Source organism: Eutrema salsugineum, unplaced genomic scaffold (assembly GCF_000478725.1).
Source record: "Eutrema salsugineum unplaced genomic scaffold, Eutsalg1_0 scaffold_13, whole genome shotgun sequence".
Taxonomy (NCBI): domain Eukaryota; kingdom Viridiplantae; phylum Streptophyta; class Magnoliopsida; order Brassicales; family Brassicaceae; genus Eutrema; species Eutrema salsugineum.
Window position 1 is genome coordinate 6570985 of NW_006256885.1, and position 19194 is coordinate 6590178.

Here is a 19194-nt window from a genome sequence, read left to right on the forward strand (position 1 = left end):
CTAAACAATAGTAGTTGGGTCACTCGTTAGTCGTTACCAAAATTAAAATAAAAAAAAAACACACACGTTCGAGTCACGTCGATATATATCCACTTATATATTGATATTTAATCGAAAATACGATCTGGATCTATACAGTACAGCACCAAAAATAATTAACGAGGCCAGATTGGCAACTGAGAGATCAAATCAGTGAATGTTAATCGCTATATAAAGAACCCCACTTAGATGTATAAGAACCATCCTATACACTTCTTCTCCTGAAGGAAACAAAAAACAACTAAAATCAAAATGGCTTTGCAAAAGTTTCCTTTCGTGGGGCTACTTCTACTCTTAACCATCATCGTCTCTCCGGCAACAGCTGATGGACCTGTTTGTCCACCGACGACCAAACTAAGTCGGGCAAGTTTCCCTGAAGGTTTTTTATTTGGCACGGCTACTGCAGCGTATCAGGTATATAATATTATAAGTTTTATAAACATTTCTTTACATTTATAAAAGTAAATGTCCTTCATTATATCACACATCAAACAACGTATATAATATAATAGAAAACTATGGTCATATAATACAAATAGTAAAGTAGTGGCGTTTCATATTATCATATACTATACTTTTAAGACGATTTTTGATACGTAAACGATATAGGATAGAAATATATGGCACAAACATATATAACACTCACCACAATTAGGGTATTTTGATATTTCTTTTTGTTTTCTTTGATAGTAATGTAGTCAAAGGTTTATCATGATATTTACTAAATTTTACTGTATATAGCAAATTAACCTATATCTTATATATCTTTTCCTAAATCCATCAACTATTTTCGTTATATCATTAGGTTGAAGGTGCAGTAAATGAAACTTGTCGTGGACCGGCCTTATGGGATATCTACTGTAAGAGATATCCATGTGAGTGTCTCTACATTTCTTATCTCTTAATTGTATTTTGGATTACTTTTTCACTAATAATATTAAAAATCATTGATTTTGTTCATTAAATTGAAATTACAGCTAGATGCAACAACGATAACGGCGATGTAGCCGTTGATTTCTTCCATCGATATAAGGTAAATAATTTAGTATAGATTGAAGAAATTAATTATCAACGTATTTATCAAGTAACTAATTAAATTTCCTATTATTTTTATAGTCCATTGATTCATATTCGTCTTGTATGAAAAAAATGCTTATAGGAGGATATTCAACTAATGAAGAATCTAAACACAGACGCCTTCAGAATGTCTATCGCATGGCCAAGAATATTTCCTCGTGAGTATATGTGCTAAAGATCGAGATGCACATTTAGCTTTCTATTCAATCACTAATTTGATTTACTTTTAATTGAGATTGGTGTTTTCAAAAAGGAAAATCATTGTTGAAATATTAATGAAGCTAAACAATATTATATCAGATGGGAGAATGGAGAAAGGAATCAGTCGAGCTGGTGTGCAATTTTACCACGACCTCATCGACGAGCTCCTTAGAAATGGTTATCTATTTAAATGCATATACATATATATATACATATTAATTTTAACAAAAAATATATACATATATACAGTTAGATTAATCATTTATATTCTCTAAACAATTTCAATTTAATATTGTAGGTATAGTTCCGTTTGTGACTGTTTTTCACTGGGACACTCCACAAGATTTAGAAGATGAGTATGGCGGTTTTTTAAGTGAAAGGATTGTGTAAGTTTTTTTGGATTTTTTTTTTTTGTTTTTTTGTAAAACCAATCCCAGTTTCTATATGCATATAAAACCAATATACAACGTGATAATATTTTGAATATCCTTTTGCAAAAATGCAGAAAAGATTTCCGGGAATATGCAAATTTTGTTTTCCAAGAATATGGTGGAAAAGTGAAACATTGGATCACTTTTAATGAGCCATGGGTTTTCTCGCACGCTGGTTATGACGTAGGCAAGAAAGCACCAGGACGTTGCTCTAAATACGTCAAAGAAGAATGCCAAGAGGGACGATCAGGATATGAGGCTTACCTCGTCACTCACAATCTCCTTAACTCTCACGCAGAAGCTGTTGAGGCTTTCCGACAATGCGAAAAGGTATATCATATATATAATAATAATTATGACAAAAAAAAAATATATAATAATAATTTATCGTCTTTCCGATTTGAAAAACTGTTTGCTTTGTGTTATGTTTATGGCCACAGTGTAAAGGTGGGAAAATCGGAATCGCACATAGTCCGGCTTGGTTCGAACCACACGACCTTGCTGATTCTCAAGATGGTGCATCCATTAACCGTATGCTTGACTTTATTTTGGGATGGTAAGTAGTTGATATCCTAATATCATCAAGTACTAAATATGTATCTTGTGGTTTTATATAGTAGTGGAAAAAAAAATATATATATATATATATAGTATAGAATATTTGAATTTTTTTTCTTTTATAGGCATCTAGACACAACTACCTATGGAGATTATCCACAGATCATGAAAGACATTGTTGGACACAGATTGCCTAAATTCACTACTGAGCAGAAGGCAAAACTGAAAAACTCTGCCGATTTCGTTGGGCTCAACTATTATACTTCAGTATTTTCAAACCATATCGAGAAGCCAGATCCTTCTAAACCAAGATGGATGCAAGATTCTCTTGTTAACTGGGAATGTAAGTTTTTTTTTTTGCCCTTACTTGAAAACCGGACCCAAAAAAAACAGATGCCAACAAATCAAAGTGAAAAGGTTTATCTTTGGTACTAATAATTCTATCTTGCTTTCAGCTAAGAATGCGCACAATTATTCCATTGGTAGCAAGGTATGCATTTAATTAGTCTAATAATGAATTATATATTTAGATTAATATTATAATTTTGTTTATAACGTAAAATCTTCACCTTGGTCGTATATCAGCCTTTCACCGCTGCACTGCCCGTTTACGCGAGAGGCTTTAGAAGTCTTTTGAAGTACATCAAGGATAAATATGCTAACCCGGAAATTATGATCATGGAAAATGGTAACCAAAAATTCTGTTATATCATCGTTAAGTACTCCTTTTTGTTCATTTTTTAAAAAACAAATGTAAAAAAAAATTGATCATGCATGCTATTCGTTTTTTAGGATATGGAGAAGAACTTGGGGCATCAGATTCAATTGCAGTTGGCACAGCTGATCACAACAGGAAATATTATCTTCAGAGGCATCTTTTAAGTATGCAAGAAGCTATCTGGTAAGTCTTATATATTCCTTTTTTATATGATAGACTAGCAATATTGTATTGGAGAGTTAATAAAAACATTTGTGTAATATATGCAGCGTCGACAAGGTGAATGTTACGGGATACTTTGTATGGTCATTGTTGGATAACTTCGAGTGGCAAGATGGTTATAAGAACAGATTTGGACTATACTACATTGATTTTAAAAATAACCTCACACGTTATGAGAAAGAATCGGGCAAGTATTACAAACAATTCCTAAGTGAAGGTGTTCGTCCATCTGCTATCAAGAGGGATGAGCTTTGAGCTATATCTTGAGGATTTGTTTTTCTGTTTCACTGTCTCTTTTATGATGTTTTAGTTTGTGATTGACCAAGATCGAAGAGGTCTTGGTTAGAATAAAAGTGTTTTTTCTTTCTTTCTTTCTTCTCTTTTTTTTTTTTTCATTTCTCAATGTCTACCTGATTTGACAAGATCAAAAAAGGCTTTTGAAATAATAAAAGTTTCTCTTTCGATAATTCGCTATATATGTGACTGTACATCTCTATACCTTCAATTCAAACATGAAGAAATATAGCATTGCATATATAGCCGAAAGAAAAATAACAAAAGGAGTAAATTCATTATGACAGGAAAAAAATGTGAATTTTCTAGAATGAAAATTACATTACGAATGTATGAAATAGATAAGAAAATATGATTCTACGTCATCTAAAACAACTTCAATCGTGCAAAGATTTTTATGACTAACTAAACCGTTGGGCGATTTATAATGGAAACGATTCATTCAAGATGACATGTATGGGTTCATTTCAAGATTACATTGATGGTATGGTGGGTTAATCGGTTAAACACAAGGAATATATCAAAACGGGTTTCCTGGTTATTTTCTGGCTAAGGGATAACTACATGATTATAAAATAAATAGTAGAATTTCATAGAGAGTACAAACACAATACCAAATGTCAGAACTTATGCCTCTTCTTGTTCCCTCTGATGCTTTGGTCCCAAATACCAACCGCGCAAACATAGAAAATGGAATAGTCTTCCATTGCCTTTACGCAAACCTCCAAACGCAAAAAGACCAAAAAAAGAGTTCTGAAATCGTGTAGCGTTTCTTTAGTTCTTGGATCAAATATCAATAGGAGAAGCATGGTGAATGCATATAAACCATTTCCCATCGATCCGTTCAAACACATTCGACACAAACTGAGCTCCCCAACTACTACTCTCTTTCGTCTTCACAAACTCCATGCAAGTTACATAACCTACTTCGCCTCGGACATGAACCTCAACATCTTTCAGCTCAATCTGTAACGGAAACTCATAGTTCATCCACACAAGTTCCCAGCTTTCCATCACGTAATCATACCCGGTTATGCCTTTGGCTCCTGGATGGACACAGCACGGGTTTCCGGATTTTGACCACAGCGATTGCATCGCCGCTAAGTCCCCGTTTCTAAAAGATTGGTAGAACCGAGCATTGGCTGATAAAACAGAGGCTTTGTTGTCTTCTTGAAGCCCTTTTAGTTTATCCCGGATTTTAGCTGCCTCCACGTAGTTTTCTTCTTGGATCGCAGTCTTGAGATCTTGATTCAACGTGTTTTCATCCACTGATATGCTTTCAACATCTGCGGTTTGGTTATTCTCTTCGCGTTTGACTCGACATGGCCTCAGACGAGAGCCTGTTTAACAGTAAACAGAAACCAAGACTAAGAACTGGGTCTTACCTAAAACTAGACCTTGCTCGAATCAAAAACCAAGTTGACCACAGCATTTAAGAGTAAAACTCACACGGTTCTTGTTCTGGAGCTTGAGAGGACCCAACCCCAAATGTGTTGCTGACTGAAACCACGTTGTAGTGAATCGGATAAGACTTAGGCAAGTAAAGCAGCCTCGTCGAACCACCAAACAGAGAAGTGATCTCTACTGTGTTTGAGACCTATCATCAGGGAGCAAAAGATTTGAAGCGAGATTAGCACAGCATGAGATTTAGACAACCAATGAAACGAATATTCATAAAAGATCGGATTTTGAAGACGACGCTTATAAACACTGCATCTCCGGGTTGAGTTTCAAACACTTTCTGATCGAAAACAAGCTTATATGAATTTCCTCCAAGGTTTAATCTTCGTATAAGTCCTAATCCCTACGAATTCCCACACCAAACAAGATCTTAACTCTGCACATGAACATAACTCATCTAATCTTAATGGTTTCTTCTTAGAAATTGACTAAATCCCAAGAATACATACGAAGTGTATACGCAAGGGAGCTTCAGAATCAAGGAAGAGAATCAGATGAATTGTCTTTCAACGAGAGAAATTCTAGCTTACTTTGCATAAAAATCCAGACCCATGAAGTGCCATGAAAAGAAGGAAGCGATAAATTCAGAGAGATTGAGGGATCAGGAAACCAGAATACTTTCACAATCAGGGTTTCGCAAAGATCAATCAACCAGGATGAAAACGGATGAAAACTCAAGGGACTTCAGAATTCAGGATAAAACTAGTGGGCTTTGCATCAAAGCCCACAGAGAAACTTGTAGTTAGGCCTATATTTATGACCTTAAGCCCAATGATTTTATCCATGTTTATTTTTTTTATATCAACTTTTATCCATGTTTATTTATCTTATTTTTTAGATTTTGCATTTTTTTTATAAATAATTAGCTTTTTTATTTGTCAGATTTTTGCATTTTTATTGAAATGATTAGGTTTTTGTATTTGGTCAGAAAAAATGATTAGCTTAGATACCCATGATCAGAGTGTAAATATCATCTTTTTTTTATTCATCTGCATATCACGAACTTAATTTAATTTAGTGTTTTTATAATCAACTAAACGAGCGTCCCATTATAAACATTGGACTGTCTATAATGAGCAAAACATAGCAAAACGCTTTGATGATATATTTATGTTTTTAAAAGTACGGATGGAAAATGAATTAAAATAAGAGGGGTGAAAATTAGTATATTACGCCCAATCCTCAAAAAGCTTCGTAGAAACTAAAATTAATAGTTTTATTGTGAAAAAAATTCTGTGTAGACTAAAAGTTAAAACTCTAAGTTTAAAGTCGCTCGCCAAGAGAAGCGGTTTAACATAGACTTGACCTAACCGTTGTATCAATGCAGTAATTTCGGTTAGATCGAATTTGGTTTGTTTTTTGTACTTTTGGTTCAGTTCGATTGTTAATCCCGGTTTGGATTGATATTATATATATATTATAAAAAAAAAAATCGATAAGTTTAAATACGATGATCCATTGAAAATCGATAAGTTTCTAACAAATGTTATGTTTTTTTCTGGAATGTTTCATGCTCAGATGAGGAAATCAAATGGAACAAGCAAACAAAATTCTTTATAATACAATTAGATCCTGTTTGACATTTTTCGTATTACAAAATAATATACATCTACGTTGATTTTTTCAAAAAAATATTATATGTTGTTCAAAAGAAATTATTGGTGTTACTTATATAATTAATAGTAATTTTTTTCCCGGAGGCGGGAGTTTCACCAAGCACTTCAAAAGTTTTAGTCCACCGGAGAAATTAACCTCGTCGTCTTTCTCCATTGCCGGCGATGGGCTGCATTTGCTTCAGGCCTTGGCGCCGATCGCCATCTCCGTCGATTACATCTACGGTCATCGACGATCTAGGTGAAATCGGACGATATTCTCTACCAATTACTCTTTTACGTTAAATCCTTAATTAAGACGACGATGATCGAGAATCTAACCCTCGCCGTTTTCACTGCAGATAATAACGAAGACGATGACGGAAGCTCTTGTCCGAATTTCCGGGTATTCAGCTTAGAACAGTTGAGGGTCGCGACTGAAGGATTCTCCGCCGGCAACATCGTGTCGGAGCACAACGAGAGGGTACCTAACATCGTCTACAAAGGGAGGCTCAACGACGGTAGATGGATCGCCGTCAAGCGGTTTCAGAGGCTTTCATGGCCTGATTCTTCCGAATTCATTGTTCGTCCTTTACCTATCGATACTCACTGATTTGTTTAAAATTTGCCCCCTTCGTTTAATGGCTGCGATTAAAATTAGGTTTTCAGTTGGATGAAATCTATGAAATCTTCTATTTTTGATTTTACTCTTTAAGATTTTGCATAAGATTTGAAGAGTCCCAATTTTGGCTTAACTTTTCCTAGTTGTTCATTGTGTTTGACTTGATTGGTTCATACTTCCGAGAAATATCCTCTTGAATTGGCGATTTTCTAGATTCCGATCTGTTGCACAGCAAAATTTCATTCCTTTTTGAATTGGTAAAAAGATTCTTGTACGTGCTAGCTTGATCTTTTGCACAGGAAAAGTTATTGAATATGGCTTTGTTTTTTCAGGAAGAGGCACAAGCAGTGGGGAGGTGTAGGAGTGAGCATATGGCCAATTTGATCGGTTGTTGCTCAGAGGGCCACGAGAGGCTTCTCGTTGCTGAGTACATGCCCAATGGAACACTTGCAAAGCATCTCTTCCACTGTGAGGGTCAACTTTTTTCAGTTGTTGATAATCTCATCATGCCTCTGATCTCATTTGCATTAACTTACTGTAGAGTTTCATCTGTGTCTAATCAGTATATTTGACTGTAAAATGGTTTACAGGGGAGAAACGACCAATGAAATGGGAAATGAGGTTGAGGGTTGCGTTGCATACTGCCACAGCCTTGGAGTACTGTAATGACAGGGGACTAGACTTGTACCATGATCTTAACACCTACAGAATAATGTTTGATAAGGTACATAGACTTCCAAAAACTTCATTCGCGGTTTGATAGCCGTAATTCGTATCGAAAGTTATTTACGTAAGTGTTCCAACAGGTTGGGAATCCCAAGCTGTCTTGCTTCGGTCTCATGAAGTGTAGCAGAGAGGGAAAGAGCTACAGCACGAATTTGGCATTTGCTCCTCCCGAATATTTGCGTCTTGGTATGTTGAATTTTTCTGACTACCAGCCAACCACTCTTCTTAAGAGAAATTTTCTAAATTTCTTCAGCTGAAATACTCATAACCTTTATGCGTTACTTTGCTAGGTACTGTGATACCGGAAAGTGTCATATTTAGCTTTGGGACCTTGTTGCTGGATCTTATGAGTGGCAGACATATTCCACCAAACCATGTAACTTTCTTCTCACAAAGCAAAAATGTCTGTTGGTCCTCAAGGTGTCAATCTTTAGAAGTGAATTGGCGCTTTCTCAAGTAGACTGTAATTAGTTGCATCCAGAGGCATTATATAATTCTATACATACCTTGAGCAGTTTTTTTGTTGTTTTTTGGCTTATCTGCCAATGTTATTTGCAGGCACTTGATCTGTTCCGTGGCAAAAACTATTTGGTGCTAATGGATTCAGCTCTGGATGGTCAATTCTCTGATGAGGACAGAACAGAACTAATCCACCTAGCTTCTCGCTGTTTGATGCCTGAAATAGACGAGAGGCCAAGCATAAAGTTTCTTATGTCTGCTCTTTCAAGACTTGAGAAACGAGCCGAGTTATGGCCCAACGTCAAAGGAGAAGACATCCCTGTAAGTCATGACCACTATTACTTCTTCCAAGATTTCGGGTTTTGCAGAGTTTCTTATGTATTAATGGGACTAAATAATCACAGACTCCATCATACACTGAACCTGCAACAAAGCAGCCATTGCGCTTAACCCCTCTTGGAGAAGCATGCTGGAGAGTGGACCTAAGTGGCATACACGAATTACTCGAGAAACTCGGGTATGGAGAGGATGATGTGGTGGTCACAAATGAGGTATATATGTTTGTGAGAAACATAATCTCTTGATACATCTCAATCTCTCATTCTGAGGATGTAAAACAAATATTGCAGTTCTCATTCCAAATGTGGACGGGTCGAATGCAAGAGAATATGGATTACAAGAAGCATGGAGATGCGGCATTTCGTGCTAAGGATTTCGAAACCGCGGTTGAATTCTACACAGAGGTATCATTTTGAATCATCAAGAAACCTTCTTTTTCCCCACCTAAAAAATATATATCTTATAAAGATATGAAATTTTGGTATGAACAGTTCATGAGCGGAGCACCAGTTATATCACCAACCGTATTAACAAGACGGTGTCTGTGTTACCTAATGAGCGACATGTTCCGCGAGGCTCTAAGCGATGCGATGCAAGCTCAGGTTGCATCACCAGAGTGTTCAACCGCTCTCTACTTACAGGCGGCTTGTCTCTTAAAGCTTGGGATGGAGGCTGAGGCGAAAGAAGCACTTAGACATGGTTCTTCTCTCGAAGCTTTTTAGAGTTACAGGAACAACAACAGAAATGCCAGATCTGTACAGCTTCTTTCTCTGCATACGTATTTAGAAATGTGAATACACACACAGCAGATATACATGTTTGCCTCTTTGAGTTCGCTTGAGAAAATCTTGGTGTACCATCAGATTTTTGTGTGCTAAAACCGGATTTTCTTGCCATTTCCCTTGATCAGTTGATCTTAACTGGATTGTGGATTTTTTTTACTATAAGTTCACACTAATTGGTAGTATGTTGACATTAATAATCAATGTCGGCTTCTTGTGAAAGCATGTTACAAAGTGAAATAACCATCATGAAATGGTATACGCAGAAGCCATACGAGTCGCAAGGAAGTTGAAGATGCTCAATTTCAGAACTAAAGACACTATTTCTACTCAATTACATCACAACTTCGATTACAAGTAAAACTCAAGCTCTCTGAGATCAAAGAGAGAGGGGGAGAAATCAAGTAAGAAACCTCAAAGAAAAAATAAAGAAAAATCTCATGGCCTCTGTTTTTGTTCTGCCATTTTTATGTGGACAGTACGTTGGTTATGTTCTTCCCCTGTTCAGATACAAGATAATGATCTCGATGTCCCCTTGAGCCTTGAGGCCTTAACCGACCAGCTGCTTCCTCCATCGCCCTCACGCTGCTGCTCTCTAAACCACTTCTCAGCCAAGCGAGGCTACTTATATCTGTTGCTATAGCAGCTAGTTCGTAACTCGGAAACGTCGGTGGGTCTAAGTAATCCACAAACTCTGGACCAAGCAATGAGTCTTGCTGATAAATACCAACGGGATCGTTGCTGCAACAACCACGTCCACATTTCTGAGGCACGAACTTTTCGCTGTAAGCTCCTTCAAGCAATCTTAGCATTGCAGTGTCTTGCTTAGATGATTGGAACTGATTTTTTTCGTGCATATGTGGAGAGGAGAAGCCTTCTATGTGATTGCGAACATTAAAAGAACTGAGCCGAGCTACAGGGCGAAAAAGCGTTGGAGGATCATTACCTTCTTTCCTAGAAATGCCTTCCCCGTTTGTTTTGTCTACGCATTGTTCTTCAGACATTTCCATGGAGGTGGCTTCTTTTCCTTCTGAAGATACAAGTGGAGTAGTTGCGTGGCCACCACCTCCTGAAGAGAAAGTTTCTTCTGATGAAGCTATCGTATTCGTCGTTCTGTCAAATCCAGTATCTTCCGGGACTAAGTTTCCAGTTCCTATATTCGTCGTCGGATTTTCAATGTCCATATATCGACGTCTTAGAGTGGAGTTCCAGTGGTTCTTGATAGCATTATCTGTTCTTCCTGGGAGGAGCTTCGCAATCACAGCCCATTTGTTTCCATGGATGGCATGTGCTGTGATGATAGCCTGATCCTCTACCTCTTCATAAACCATAAAAAAGTGTCTGATTTAGTGTTACTGATGAAATGCCATAGAACCAGAGATTTAAGTTGATATGAGAGAACACAAAACTTCCAGAGATTTAAGTTGATATGAGAGAACACAAAACTTCCAGAGATTTAAGTTGATATGAAAAAAACACAAAACTTGAGAACAGGCAGCTAATGCACAAACCCTTGGTAGCTCGTGCCACACAACGCCAAATACAAACAAAAATCTACAGCTAAGCAAAGTAATTCACACCATATAAACCGTGTTTGGTGAGCTACACTATGACTAGAGGTAGTCAAATGGTGTCCAACCTGTTCGTTTGGGATTAAAGGAGAAGGCAATCCAAAAAAATCCCAAATTTTCAAACACAGAAAAAACACAAAATCTAAAGGTTATATCCTCTTCTTCTTCTTGTTCTAGTTTTTTCAGTTTACATTGAAATGAACAACAAGTGATTTGCAGCCAAGTTCACAATCCAATTCCACTTCAAAAGCAACCATGATCCATCAACAGTCACTCTCTCAAAAGAAGAGCATAACATGAACGAAAACCCTAGATTCCACAATTCGCCACGGGTAAATCAAAGATTCAAAAGAAAATGATCACAGGAACCATTCGATCGATAATCAAATCCCCAATTGAAAATCCAAGACTCGCAAAGGGAGAAATACCAGTGAAGGAATTGCGTTTAACGGATGGATCGAGCTGGTTACACCACCGAAGACGACAAGACTTGCCTGACCGACCAGGAATACTTCGTGCGATCAAGCTCCAATTCCTCGCTCCAAACTTCTCAACAAGCTCACTCAACACAACATCCTCCTCCGGCGACCACGGCCCTTTGATTCGCTCTTTCCCTCCCCTTCCCCTCGTCCCTTCCCCAACGAACCTCGCCGCATCTCCTTCTCCCGCGCTGCCGCCTCCACCATCGCCATCTCCTCTGCCACCTGCGAACGCCGCTTCTTCCACATCCCCTAATTCCGTCGTCTCCGATCGTCTCCCAGTCTCTCCCTCCATACGCTTCCTCTCTCTCACACCTACCGGACTTAACTGTAAAGCGTGAAGACACGCTCTCTCTTCTAGATTCGTAGGGCAAGTGTTCCGGGATCTTTTTTACTTTTTGTTATTACTCTTTCACCCTTCCAAATTACTTTTACCTTATCACCCTTCCTCTTAATCACTTTCCTCAAACTTTTCTGAGGGCGATTTAAGTAAATTACTTAAAACGGAAGAGCTTTGGAGGTTGATGACTTTCTGCTATGGCGGGAAATTTCATTAGCGGGACTACATTTTTTATTGGGCCTAAATTATTAACTAATTTCGGCCTCCTCAAGCCCCAAACGATACCCATTATATATTTAAATTTTTTTCTAATGCCAAGAAACACAAATTGTTTAATGGTTGATGGAAAATGAACATTTTATCTCTAGTCTCTACCCTAAAATGGGTTTCCCGTAAAACTAAATAAATTAAAAGTCAGCATGTGCAACGTTTTGTCCATTTTAAACAATGGTTTAAGTTCAACACCATTAACTTTCTTGACTGAACAAAACAAAATAATATCGTTTGTTTTTTTGTCAACTTCAGAAGACTGACCAAGATCAGTATGCCAGTTGGCAATATTTAATAAAATCGTTTTATTTTAATAAAATAAAATCGCCTCTTTCATATATGATTCTTCTATACCAAAAAAAAAAAAATTGAGTTGATAGCAATTTTGTGACTGTGGGAAATATAACTGTCATTTGATTTGATTTCCTTTCGTAGTTTTAACGTATCTATATGTTCGGTGTGAAAATATTATAGATTGAGTTTTCGTCGTGCACTCTTTCACCAGCTAAAACCGAAATCCACATTAGAAAATATTCAAGATACAGCAGTTCATTGTTTTGAAAAAGAATTTGCTTTGTCATTTGTGGCTATAAAATTGAAATGTCAATGATATTCCATCCATCCGCGTATGAAATGAGATGGCGAAAGCTAATAAACAACAATGCTTGAGGCATACAAGAAACAGTCAGATTATTATGACAGAGCGACCTTTGCTTGACAATACATCTTATAATAATCTGATAAGAATGGGCTTTCAAATTATAACTGCCGTTTACAATGTACAAGACATTTCATTGATTATTAACCTAAAAATTAATTAACAAAAATATAATATGTCTACAGTAAACACCACATAATGACCTCGTAAAAGAATGATTAACGGGAACAACTAGATCAAGTGGAAACAGTTGTCGCATCGTGCAGTATATATACCCAAAAAACAGATAATGGTAAAAGTAAACAGTTATTATACAAACATGATGTTGACAAGAAAATGATCACACAGAATACCGATATGATCTACACAAAACATATAACACGTTCTCGAAGGAATTGTAAAGTTGACTTAGATGCTTACAAGTTTCAACTTGATGAAAACATGGACCGTTTCTATGCACGTACTAAATCCGTCATTTTTATAATAAATATGTATAACTAGTCCTAAGCGAAAAACCATCTTTTTGTCATAAGTTATTTTACCAAATTGATCCATAGTTGAAAGGACCAGTTCCACGAACCACGATACTACAACTGTCATATATTCCGAGACAAAATCAATTGGCCTGTGTCTAGAGTGCGTCGCATGTATTGTATTTTTTTTAGTTCAATTTTAACCCATGTATTGTTTTTACATTTAAATAAATTCTTAAGCAAGTTTTGGATTCGTTGATTCCTTAATCTTGTCGAATTCGGTCAACTTTGATCTCATACGATTCTCGGAGATTTTGTTTTTAATTGCTTCTTTTTCTTACATCATTTTGTTTTTAATTACTTAAGTTTTACTGTTTTAGAAATCTGAGAACAGTAACATGAAAAAAGGGCGACAGTTAACGAATAAAGATTTACAAATTTTTACTGTTTTTCTTTCAATTCAATGCAACTATTTCGAATAGATTTTGCTAATATTTTTTTCAAAATGATCAGAGATCTGTCGTTAAAATTGTGGTTGTAACTTAGATATCATCATATCAAATTGGATAGGTAGGAACTATTTTGGACTTGTAATTCGAATTATATTGAATTCAATAGAATGGGAGATTGTTTGTCTTGAGAAGCAAGAATTGGATGACTTTTGTTATTCTTTGAAAAATATATAAACTAAATCAATAAGCGGACTAATCAACTGTTAGAAATTAGACAACGACGTCTCTACTAACAGATTGAAAAATCTATTGTCATTTGCATAGCTTCGCAGCATTCGCTAGCAAATATACATCAACATTTACAAAAACAGGAAAACACATGCACACACGTCGATAGAAATATATAAAGACCTAATCAATCATGTTAGAGAACAATGATCGAATTACATCAAGTCATCAACTAACATCTCTGCCATTTTCAAATTCATTAGTAATTCTGATTATGTAAAATATTATATATAAATTAAGAAACTTACACTACAAATGAAACAAATTTGATTATAGCTTTTACTGTTTAAGTTTACATCTAGCTACTACTAGTAAATTGGGTTATTCGTACGGATTTTTTTTTAATTTTTATACATATATATCCTATTTAAAATTAATTTCCTAGAGATTTATATGTTCACAGAAAATTATTATATATGTTCACAGAAAATTATTATATATAACGGAAAACAAACTATTAAAAATGAAATACGTTGTGGCAGTAATTAGTGTATGATTTATTATGATAAAAAAACAAAACTCAATCACTAAAATATAAATAAAGAAATACAGAAAAACATATATTAAATACATATATACACAGTGTTATAAGAATCGTTGAATATATACTTGTATATTTAAACCATTATCTAAGACAACCCTAATTAAGATCAAATGTTTTGCCTCTTGGTTTGTTACCACTTTGAGTTCTATAAATTAAGAAGAACTATATTTCTCTCTTTGCTTCAAAATCTCCAAAACACTTTTTTCTTTCTTTCACTAACGCTACTTTATCTCATCTTTTTTGTTTCTCTCTCTCTGTCTCTCTCTAGAGATGGAGGGTGTTAGGGTTTTTCTTGCTTGCGCTCTTCTTCTTTTTGCAATATCTTCAATAGCTTCTGCAGCCATTGTGGAACACACCTTCAACGTAACCATACATTCTTCCTCCTCTTCTTCATTCAATTTATATATATATATATATATACATATATATTCCTTTTTGCATGTATATATCGTTTTTTAGGCAGTCATTTTGGTTATTTTGTGTCGGTTCATAATTTACAATAAGAACTTTAATTGAAACTCGAATTCATGTTTTTTGCCATATATTGCGATATTATTTGATTAATCTATAAAGGTAAATCTTAGAATGTGAAATATGAGTTTATTTTACCATAGTGACCAAGCGATCGCTAACGACGTTAGAGAAAATTTGATTTTGCCAGGTACAAAACTTAACGGTGTCTCGCCTGTGCAAGCGACAAGTGATAACGGTAGTTAACGGAAGCCTGCCTGGACCGACGGTACGCGTCAAAGAGGGTGATTCGCTCGTTATACACGTCCTCAACAATTCCCCTCACAACATCACAATTCATTGGTACTCACTAATTAATATGTGGAATCTACAATTTTATTTTATTTTACAGCCCTGTGGATTATATAATTAACTTCGTCTTATGTATTTAGTTTATTGCTTAAATAATGGATGATTCCGCATAGTTTTTTTGACTTTACTAGGCGTTAGCCTTTCACAGTCCATTAGTTTGTTTCCTTTTTTCGCATATAATACTCTAATTGTCTTATTCGCTATAGAAAACAATAGAAACTTGGGGAGAAGTCACTTTGGCTTTGAGTTGTTTTTACTTTCTGGATTTAGCCATTTAGGGTTATGAAATCACAAGAACCAGACAACATTTTAGTTTCTTCTTGTAATAAAAACAAAACAAGCAAAAAGTATCAGAATGATTTTTTTATAAATATTTATATATGTTGGATTTATTTATCTTTTAACGTTCGATTCAGCTTCAAGTACTATTCGTATATCAAATGGAGTTAAACAAAATAATCCGAATTAAAGATTCTTTCGATTTGATGAGCTAATTTTCGGAATTACTGACTGGAGATTGCTTTGAACGAAATAAAAAATTAATCTAATTGAGTTTCGTGAAACACATGTTTATTTCATTTAAGAATTTTAAATATTTAAAATAAAGTTTTGGCGTTTTCTCTCATTTTCTATTTCAGTATATATATACATATTGTAAAACTAAGAAAAGAAAACACTATAATCCGAATCAAAATTCACTTAGTTGGTTGGCTTATCAAAATACCGACATACGATTGACCATCCATACTTAAAACTTCAAATCCTAGTGCTAACTAATTAATTAGTCCGTCAATATAATCTTAATTTTTTTTTTTATAATACATACATTACATGCCATATTAATCAATGAAAATCTTAATATATTGCGTACACGCAGGCACGGGATATTCCAGAGACTAACGGTTTGGGCAGATGGACCGAGTATGATAACGCAGTGCCCAATCCAGCCTGGCCATAGCTATGCATACAGGTTCAACATCACCGGCCAAGAAGGTACCTTGTGGTGGCACGCACACTCGTCTTTCCTACGCGCCACCGTATACGGTGCTCTAATCATCCGCCCTAAATCCGGTCATTCTTACCCGTTTCCCAAACCGCACAAAGAAGTTCCCATTTTATTCGGTGTGTCTCAACTCAATAATTATTACTTTTTATTACTATTTAATTGATATCAAACTATTTAGTTGGTGAATAATGATGCCAAGGATGTTGGTCCTTGTCTTTTAAAACTGAAACTTGTATAATATTCTTCATGAGTAATATTGGCCAAAAGTCTTCCACGATTCTAACTAAACGAAGTATTAATATTTTCAATTTTTGTATTATTAAACAGGTGAATGGTGGAATACTGATGTAGTCGCACTAGAGGAGACCGCAATCGCTACCGGAGTTCCTCCAAACAATTCCGACGCTTATACGATCAATGGCCTACCTGGAAACCTATATCCATGTTCCAATAACAGTGAGTCAAGATGAATTCTATTTTTTTTTTGGGTATTCATAGTCAACGACTACAAAACTTTCATATATTTGGAATTGAATAATAATAGATTGAGATACTTTAGGCCATAAAATACTAATGATACTAATTTTATAGATCTTATTAAGGGTCCCTTTTATAGTTTTACGTGTTATTGGTGGTGGAATGCTGGAAATTAAAAAGTATAAGCACTAATTAACGCATATAGTGGATGTTTAAAGTTAAGTAGTGTGTGATATTATTTACATGCTAGCTGTTTTTTAACTAATTAAATAAATAAATTACGTGTTATATACAACTGGTAAAACAACGTACGTGATAAAATCATATGCTACTTTTTTAGTAATTTTAAAAGCACATTAGACGTCAAAATAAATAAATAACATAATATATTTCTCTAATCACACTGCATGATAAACATCACGCAATATATATAAATAAATAGCAAGTTATTTTCACAAAATCCATGGCTAATCCATTACCCTATTTATATACCTACAGTAGTACTATCCAGTATAATTTTTATATATATGCTCATCTAATCTAATATGGTTATGTAGTAAAAAATAATAAAGACGCGCGATCTAATGTCACTTTACTGATCAAGCCTTATATTCAAAGATCATTTTGCAATCTAACCATTTTTTTTTTTTTTTTTTGGTTTTGAAATGAAAATAGGAATGTTCAGCCTAAAAGTAGTGAAAGGGAAGAGCTACTTACTCCGCATCATAAACGCGGCAATGAACGTACAGTTGTTTTTCAAGATAGCCAATCACAGACTGACAGTTGTCGCCGCCGACGCGGTCTACACCGAACCATACGTCACTGACCTCATCACCATCGCACCAGGCCAAACCGTGGACGCGCTCCTCCACGCCGACCAGTCCATAGGCTCCTCATACTACATGGCTGCTCATCCTTACGCCAGCGCACCCGCCGTGCCATTCCCCAACACCACCACCAGAGGCGTCATCCACTACGCCGGCGGCGGCGGCGCGTCGAAAACACCGCCGTCGAAGCGCGTGTTGATGCCTAAGCTGCCTTCCTTCTTCGACACGCCAACGGCTCACAGATTCTACTCCAATCTGACCAGCTTGGTCGGTGGACCTCACTGGGTCCCAGTGCCTCGCCACGTGGACGAAGAGATGCTCGTAACCATCGGGCTCGCGCTAGAGGCCTGCCCAGATAACACCACGTGTCCGAAATTCTCTTCTTCGATGAACAATCACTCCTTCGTCTTACCCAAAAAGCTATCCATCTTGGAAGCGGTTTACAACGGCGTCGACGGGATTTTCACTAGCGATTTTCCAAACCAGCCTCCGGTTAAGTTCGATTACACGGATCCTAACATAACCCAGACAAACCCGGGGCTTTTGTTCGCTCCAAAATCAACGAGCGCCAAGATCTTGAAATTCAATACTACCGTGGATTTGGTGCTGCAGAACCATGCGCTTCTCGCGGCTGAGAACCATCCTATGCACCTCCATGGATTCAATTTCCACGTTCTGGCTCAAGGGTTCGGTAATTATGACCCGACTCGTGACCGGACCAAGTATAATCTCGTTAACCCGCAATTCCGTAACACACTGGCCGTGCCTGTTGGTGGATGGGCCGTGACCCGTTTCACTGCCGATAGCCCAGGTAACTCTCTATCCAATTCTTCTTGTACTTATTTGAATCGGATTTTGGTTCAGTATAGCAACGCCAAATTAAAACTTACTACAAAATGGTTTGGTATGAATTAACTTAACACTAACACTACTACATTATATGATACACAAATGTATGTAGATGGTTTAGCATGTTACTACATGGCTATATATGTTGATACATATGAAACTGAAATTCTGGAAACATTGTGTCAGGTGCGTGGATTATGCATTGTCATATCGATGTTCACTTGCCATTTGGATTAGGGATGGTGTTTGTGGTTCAGAACGGACCGACAAAGTCTACCACCTTGCCACCGCCACCGCCGGATCTCCCGAAATGTTAAACAAGATACAATGTTTTCTTGAAAATAATAAGATTATTTAGGGTAAAAAAGAACAAAATTTGGCTCAAACTGATTGCGTTTTGTTTTATTTGTTTTATTTGCCCTCTCACATTTATTTTGTTGTAGTCGATAATTCAAAAAAAAAAAATTAAATTGAATTTGTAGTGCATTCTTGAGTGGGTAGTGTGTGATTTATATGATGTTCTTTTTTTTTTGGGTCCATTCTTGTGTTTAAATTGAACTTTTGGTTTAATATTCTTGGAAAGTTCTGTGTCTATTCAATCAAAGCGAATCAAACTC

The 19194-nt window shown here is 36.2% G+C and overlaps 5 protein-coding genes across 5 annotated transcripts; 3 read left to right on the plus strand and 2 right to left on the minus strand.

The window, feature by feature from the left end:
• The first annotated feature begins 289 nt into the window (after positions 1 to 289).
• Positions 290 to 3608, plus strand: LOC18024283 (beta-glucosidase 23). The gene is made up of 13 exons (XM_006407635.2): positions 290 to 453; positions 845 to 914; positions 1017 to 1072; positions 1199 to 1274; positions 1417 to 1494; positions 1616 to 1703; positions 1823 to 2078; positions 2189 to 2304; positions 2432 to 2649; positions 2762 to 2796; positions 2892 to 2994; positions 3099 to 3207; positions 3294 to 3608. Exons 1-13 carry the CDS (start codon positions 292 to 294, stop codon positions 3499 to 3501), a joined length of 1575 nt encoding a protein of 524 aa, XP_006407698.1. The 5' UTR covers positions 290 to 291; the 3' UTR covers positions 3502 to 3608.
• A 470-nt stretch (positions 3609 to 4078) lies between these two features.
• LOC18024284 lies at positions 4079 to 5669 on the minus strand. The gene is made up of 3 exons (XM_006407636.2): positions 5532 to 5669; positions 4990 to 5137; positions 4079 to 4880 (listed from the first exon to the last, which is right to left on the minus strand). Exons 1-3 carry the CDS (start codon positions 5562 to 5564, stop codon positions 4327 to 4329), a joined length of 735 nt encoding a protein of 244 aa, XP_006407699.1. The 5' UTR covers positions 5565 to 5669; the 3' UTR covers positions 4079 to 4326.
• A 1055-nt stretch (positions 5670 to 6724) lies between these two features.
• Positions 6725 to 9626, plus strand: LOC18024285 (probable serine/threonine-protein kinase At5g41260). Its single transcript, XM_006407637.2, has 10 exons — positions 6725 to 6855; positions 6956 to 7176; positions 7548 to 7683; positions 7806 to 7939; positions 8022 to 8127; positions 8232 to 8317; positions 8500 to 8721; positions 8805 to 8951; positions 9030 to 9143; positions 9231 to 9626. Exons 1-10 carry the CDS (start codon positions 6780 to 6782, stop codon positions 9459 to 9461), a joined length of 1473 nt encoding a protein of 490 aa, XP_006407700.2. The 5' UTR covers positions 6725 to 6779; the 3' UTR covers positions 9462 to 9626.
• Positions 9627 to 9723: 97 nt separating this feature from the next.
• LOC18024286 (transcription factor MYB1) lies at positions 9724 to 11990 on the minus strand. Its single transcript, XM_006407638.2, has 2 exons — positions 11521 to 11990; positions 9724 to 10839 (listed from the first exon to the last, which is right to left on the minus strand). Exons 1-2 carry the CDS (start codon positions 11864 to 11866, stop codon positions 9989 to 9991), a joined length of 1197 nt encoding a protein of 398 aa, XP_006407701.1. The 5' UTR covers positions 11867 to 11990; the 3' UTR covers positions 9724 to 9988.
• A 2709-nt stretch (positions 11991 to 14699) lies between these two features.
• Positions 14700 to 19070, plus strand: LOC18024287 (laccase-7). The gene is made up of 6 exons (XM_006407640.2): positions 14700 to 14959; positions 15258 to 15409; positions 16296 to 16540; positions 16752 to 16880; positions 17577 to 18539; positions 18764 to 19070. The coding sequence occupies exons 1-6, from the start codon at positions 14867 to 14869 to the stop codon at positions 18892 to 18894; spliced, it is 1713 nt and encodes a 570-aa protein (XP_006407703.1). The 5' UTR covers positions 14700 to 14866; the 3' UTR covers positions 18895 to 19070.
• The last annotated feature ends 124 nt before the right edge of the window (positions 19071 to 19194 follow it).

Excerpts from the sequence above, each read along its gene's own strand:
- LOC18024283 (XM_006407635.2), top strand. The coding sequence starts at position 292 with ATGGCTTTGCAAAAGTTTCCTTTCGTGGGGCTACTTCTACTCTTAACC. Across the intron at positions 915-1,016 it reads CTACTGTAAGAGATATCCAT|CTAGATGCAACAACGATAAC; the intron begins GTGAGTGTCTCT and ends TTGAAATTACAG. Across the intron at positions 2,079-2,188 it reads CTTTCCGACAATGCGAAAAG|TGTAAAGGTGGGAAAATCGG; the intron begins GTATATCATATA and ends TTATGGCCACAG.
- LOC18024284 (XM_006407636.2), bottom strand. The coding sequence starts at position 5,564 with ATGGCACTTCATGGGTCTGGATTTTTATGCAAA. Across the intron at positions 5,138-5,531 it reads GGTCTGGATTTTTATGCAAA|GTCTCAAACACAGTAGAGAT; the intron begins GTAAGCTAGAAT and ends CCCTGATGATAG. Across the intron at positions 4,881-4,989 it reads AGCTCCAGAACAAGAACCGT|GCTCTCGTCTGAGGCCATGT; the intron begins GTGAGTTTTACT and ends ACTGTTAAACAG.
- LOC18024285 (XM_006407637.2), top strand. The coding sequence starts at position 6,780 with ATGGGCTGCATTTGCTTCAGGCCTTGGCGCCGATCGCCATCTCCGTCG. Across the intron at positions 6,856-6,955 it reads TACGGTCATCGACGATCTAG|ATAATAACGAAGACGATGAC; the intron begins GTGAAATCGGAC and ends TTTTCACTGCAG. Across the intron at positions 8,128-8,231 it reads TCCCGAATATTTGCGTCTTG|GTACTGTGATACCGGAAAGT; the intron begins GTATGTTGAATT and ends TTACTTTGCTAG.
- LOC18024286 (XM_006407638.2), bottom strand. The coding sequence starts at position 11,866 with ATGGAGGGAGAGACTGGGAGACGATCGGAGACGACGGAATTAGGGGAT. Across the intron at positions 10,840-11,520 it reads TAAACGCAATTCCTTCACTG|AGGTAGAGGATCAGGCTATC; the intron begins GTATTTCTCCCT and ends TGGTTTATGAAG.
- LOC18024287 (XM_006407640.2), top strand. The coding sequence starts at position 14,867 with ATGGAGGGTGTTAGGGTTTTTCTTGCTTGCGCTCTTCTTCTTTTTGCA. Across the intron at positions 14,960-15,257 it reads TTGTGGAACACACCTTCAAC|GTACAAAACTTAACGGTGTC; the intron begins GTAACCATACAT and ends TGATTTTGCCAG. Across the intron at positions 16,541-16,751 it reads AGAAGTTCCCATTTTATTCG|GTGAATGGTGGAATACTGAT; the intron begins GTGTGTCTCAAC and ends ATTATTAAACAG.